General features: G+C 34.1%; 1 protein-coding gene across 1 annotated transcript in view; it reads right to left on the bottom strand.

Annotated features, from left to right (window-relative positions):
* Window positions 1-609: 609 nt before the first annotated feature.
* Window positions 610-4,897, bottom strand: part of LOC110112013 (mitochondrial carrier protein MTM1) — a 60,291-nt gene continuing 56,003 nt past the window's right edge. Inside the window, exons 7-10 of the mRNA XM_028695403.1 lie at window positions 2,484-2,575; window positions 2,167-2,316; window positions 1,514-1,572; window positions 610-1,330 (exon numbers count right to left, since the gene is read on the bottom strand). Coding sequence (XP_028551236.1) covers window positions 1,198-1,330; window positions 1,514-1,572; window positions 2,167-2,316; window positions 2,484-2,575 — 434 coding nt within the window. The 3' untranslated portion in view covers window positions 610-1,197. The remainder of the gene's footprint in view (window positions 1,331-1,513; window positions 1,573-2,166; window positions 2,317-2,483; window positions 2,576-4,897) is intronic.

Here is a 4,897-nt window from a genome sequence, read left to right as displayed (position 1 = left end):
ACAACTATATGGTATCAAAATTTTTTAGAAGCTAAAAAAAATAGTAATAAAAAATTATCTCAAAAAAAGTCTAATGAAGACAGGAAAAGCATGATGATTAGTGGTGCATAGCCAAGAAGTGTGACATAAATGACCTGTATCCCTCTAACTTTCATTGAAGGGGAAGGGGGGTTGCACTTTAAACTAGAGAAATCCAAAAAAGAAAAACATGTTATGAGTTATGCACAGCAAAGACAAGTGATACAATAGAGATTACAAGGCATGTAAAACCTTAGGTGAGCATTTATAAGTTATATAAGACAACTACGAGATTATATTTAGCTAAACTTTTGTTACTTTCCAAGAATTTTTATAATTAGCTGTAATTTTTTACAAGCAATTAAATTAAAATATTATAATTATCTTAAAAGTTATATACTTACAAAAATACACTACTTTTTCGTATTACTTTTATAATGACTTCATGACAATTCTTTTATTATTTTTTTAATTATTGCATCCATATTTCAATAAGCTAAATACCGATAATGCATAAACCAATTTTGATTATTTGGATTTTAAATGTTTAGTATCTACCGAATGATTCTCCAATTTACACAGCTTTACATAGATGACAAGGGTAACAATTTCTTAAAAAAATAGCTCTCCTGCCAATATAATCATTAGTAAACATTAAAAGGGCAAGGTTAGCAAGCCCCACAGGCTACAGCAGGCACCATAGGTTCCATAAACAGCTTCAATTGTTAAAAAATTCAAGAGTTGCAACAGAGCAACAAGAGAAACATAAGGAAAAAACACTTCAGAGCTTTGTTATAAAGACTATCAAAACCTAAATAAACTCAAATTAGCATTTTTACCCTTCAAAGGAGGAAATTATATGAAACATCTCCACTGCAGTTCCACGTTCAAACTGTATAATTACTTGCATATTTATTCTTGCAAAACTGGCACTCAGTGCACTGAGTGTGGTATCATCAGTTATATTAGAGCCTATTGTCTGTTTCCCACAAGCAGGCTCTTGAAAGGAGAAAATGACGCGCTGTAAAATCTGGACAGAACAAATTCCTGCTCCCACCTCTTTCACCAAAAAAGTAAACTCATTGATGGGAGGATGAAGCTTTTTAAATCGGAAAAAAAAGATAAAACCTAAGCCTAGAACGAGGCTCAAGAGCTGTCCACAGCAAATGGTTGTTTTCTTCAATCACTAGAATGACTTTGATGTAAGAAATATTTCACAACCTCATAGAAGGAAACTACAATTCCAACAGAAGGGCCTGCACGGGCCACCCGAGGACCGACACCTGTAAAGAGCCCTTTTGCCCCTCCATCTCTGCAAAGAATCATTACATAGAGCTTCCGATCATATAGGCAAATAGTTTATTCAATACACAAAAGTCTATACTTACGAAACCAAGAATTATGCTAGAGAGAATTTTTTAAAATGACTACCGCGTATAACGGATAAGAAAAAAGGTATAAAGATCTTGATAAGAGCAGCAAGAAAGAACAGTACCTCCAAACTTCAGCCAATGTTTGCCTCGTAGTCATTCTTAGTGCCTTCGATGGATCTTTCTGCAAGAGCATTCCATATATTTTACTAATAAAGAAGTGTCAAAGTTTTCAAGACAATCTAAAAATGAAGCAAAAGAAATCCAAAATCAGGAAAGATAGAATACAAATTAAGATGATAATAGCTGTGTGAAATTAGATCAATCTTTGCACGTCGATGGATTTGCCCCGTTTTTATACAACTCTCACTGGTTGAAACCTAGAAACAGACTCTATTCTGGCAAGGCAACAAGGATGTTGCATCAACCCTCCCAAGTCACCTCATAGTGGAAGTGAACAATGAACACATGCAACTAGCATATCCACTTTTCTAAGTAACAAAATGATTTGCAACCATATATATGTTCGAAGTATATGGCGTGGTACACAAAAAAAAAAAAAAAACGAACGGAGGGGGTGAATGAGGGGGGGGGGGGGGGGGGGGGAGGAAGAGGAGAGAGACCAGAAACAAAGAAGCAAAACTAAACTTTTGGGAGGCAAAACATAAAGCTATCCTTGTCATCACACAAGGAAACACTCAAATACTAAGAATCATCATTTGAAAAGAAGTGTAAAACCATGTGATGAATGAGTATAGAAAAAGTCAGAAGGATACACCTCTATTTGTCTTCGAGTTTTGGCAACATCAAGTGGACAGGTAGCAGCAGCAGCAAGGCTGCCTGCAACAAAACCTGCTGAGAAGTTTGCTCCTAACACGTTAGCTGCATTTGCTTCCTCGCCTATTAGTGCAAGCAAATTCCTGCGAATCTGAAAAAATGGATGATCTCATCATAAACAAAAACAGGAAAAAAGAAGCCATACCAGGCTTTTGTCCGCTAATCTATCCTGAGAAATTAATAGAAGTTCCAAAACCCACATAGAAACGTACCACATGCCAAAAAGAAAAGTGAACCAATTATACAGGATAAACTCACCGGCTCAAGTGTTGACCAACAAATGGCAGAAAAAGGCACATCACGAGCAAGTTGAGCTCCCGCACCAGTCCACAGAAGGCGATAGTTGTTCACTGAGTCAATCATATTAGGACAAAAACTTGAGCAAGAATTTTCAAAGATACCAAAGGTTAAGAAATTTCAACTATTACCAGGGAATTCTACTGTTTTAGCACCTAAAATTTAACAATTGCCAATAACATACCTTGAATATTATAATATTAGATTGTCAGTATATACTCCTGCCAGACAAGTTTACTCACTGAGTTTAACCGAAGATTTAACAATTTCACAAAGAGATGTAATATAAACCAAAATATAGGAAAGTTAATGCAATAAAATAAAGGAAACACAAACTAAAAAATAAAAAAAAGGAAACACAAATTATATTTTTATAATAGTTTGATTGAAATCGACCTATGTCCACTCCCCAAAAATCATCCTCTTTTGGTATTCCAATATAACAACCTCCTTTAGCACTCAGCCAGGCAAAAAAACCCTTCTTCCATACCAAGTGGACAATGATTTTTATACTCTTCTATACCCAAAAAGTATCCCTCCTTCAATCTCCCAACATAGCGAAGATGTCACTCCATCCTTCAGCTCCTCACATGACAAAGATGCCAATCTCTCTTTCTACTCTTCGCACAACAAAGATGTTGCTTCCTCCTTTCGCTCCTCGTAACAGTAGAGGCCAATCCCCTAGCCTCCTCAGCTAATAAAAACTTTTTCCATATGACTTTTTCTTAGAGCTTTTCTCCAAGAGCTCCACAACCACAACAAGGACCTAAGGTGCAGAGCGACAGGAAGAACCATGTGACTCCCTTACACCCCTTGAATCCCTTAAATAAACTCTCCATCAGCCTCACCTCCTCTCTCTCTCCCAAGTGGTTTGGACTCTCTTACAAGCAAGAAGGCACTTCTCCCTCTCTAAAGCTCCTTCATCCAAAAAAAAGTCTCAAATTACTCAACACAATCCCTCAGTTCTTGTGTGAAATATTTAAAGTGGGTTCTTTAAATAAACCCTAATTTTCAATTTAATGCTTCTATCATATAATAGTATACTAGGATCGCACTGTCTAATTAATTTAATTTCCATCACAAATAGTCTTGTACGATATTCATTTATACTACACAATAAGTAATATCGAATAAAGCATTGTCCAAGATGAACCAAGATTTGGCCAATGATATCTCGAGTAAATCAAAATGGTACAATTTGAATAGTATAGCACAATAATAATATAGAATTTGATCATAATTTGATTTCTTAATCTACAGGACAAAATTAGATAACATTCATAGTATAGTACGAAATCTTTTGTATAGTCCGATCAGTTCAAATTTCAAATTTTCCTAATTTTGATAATATATATTCGACAGCAGAGTTTATCAAAATAGTTGATTGTCATATATAATACAATATGATTAGTTATAATTTAATTTATTTTATTTGATTTATTTAAATACTAAAATTAATTTCAAGATTAATAATCATACAATACATTTTAACCAAAAATTCAAGTATTCAATTTTCATCCCCCCTTTATTGTGATCGGTTGTCTTGCCAATATGCACCTGATTACATAAATAACTCAAGAAAAGAAAAAGTACAAACTCTTTTATTACAAATTGACTAGACCATAACACTGCACTATCTTAAACTTGTTTCATTAATCCAGCTCAGTATATATCATATCTTAAATGATTAGTAACACATAAAAAATAAGTAATATATATAAAGCAGGAACAAGTAAATGATCACATTAATAATATTTGTAATCATTAAAACACTATGTCGGGTTCTTGGATTTAAATAATCTCCCTCTTTTTTTAGTTAAGACATATTTTTGGTTGAGATTTAAATTTGCAAGTTGATTGTTAATTCCCCGCTTAATTTTTCTTCTCATTAAATGATTTCTTTAAAAATAATTGAGAAAACATCTAAATTTTTATTTTTTTTTAATTTAGTTTTAAATAATACAGAAAAACACAACAATACAAACATTGATCTAATAAAAAATCAAATATTTGAACCAACATAACTCTCCTCACTTTTTTTATGCTCACCTTTTTGTTATCACAAAAAGAGTGAAAATAAAAGTGTAACTAAGTAGAGTAGATGTGGGCTCCGAAAATTCGGCCCCGGCCTCCCCGCTTTTCTTTTATTCGGCGAGAGAGTTTTAACTGAATAAGTTTCGAGGTAAATTTTGGAAGGCAGATGAGTTTGTAGATAAGACACTACCCAGAGATTTCGCCCTCATTTGGTGAGGACTTTATGATCTGAGTTCTGGTTTCCTATAGGCGCGAGCCCCTATAGTTAATTACCTCTTCCGATCACGAGAGAGAACTTTCGATTAAGGCTAGTCGTCAATCAGATACGTAGAATATACGTG

This window comes from Dendrobium catenatum, unplaced genomic scaffold (assembly GCF_001605985.2).
Source record: "Dendrobium catenatum unplaced genomic scaffold, ASM160598v2 fragScaff_scaffold_630, whole genome shotgun sequence".
Taxonomy (NCBI): domain Eukaryota; kingdom Viridiplantae; phylum Streptophyta; class Magnoliopsida; order Asparagales; family Orchidaceae; genus Dendrobium; species Dendrobium catenatum.
The sequence above is the reverse complement of the archived record's forward strand: the minus strand, read 5'-3'. Positions and strand labels throughout refer to the sequence as shown.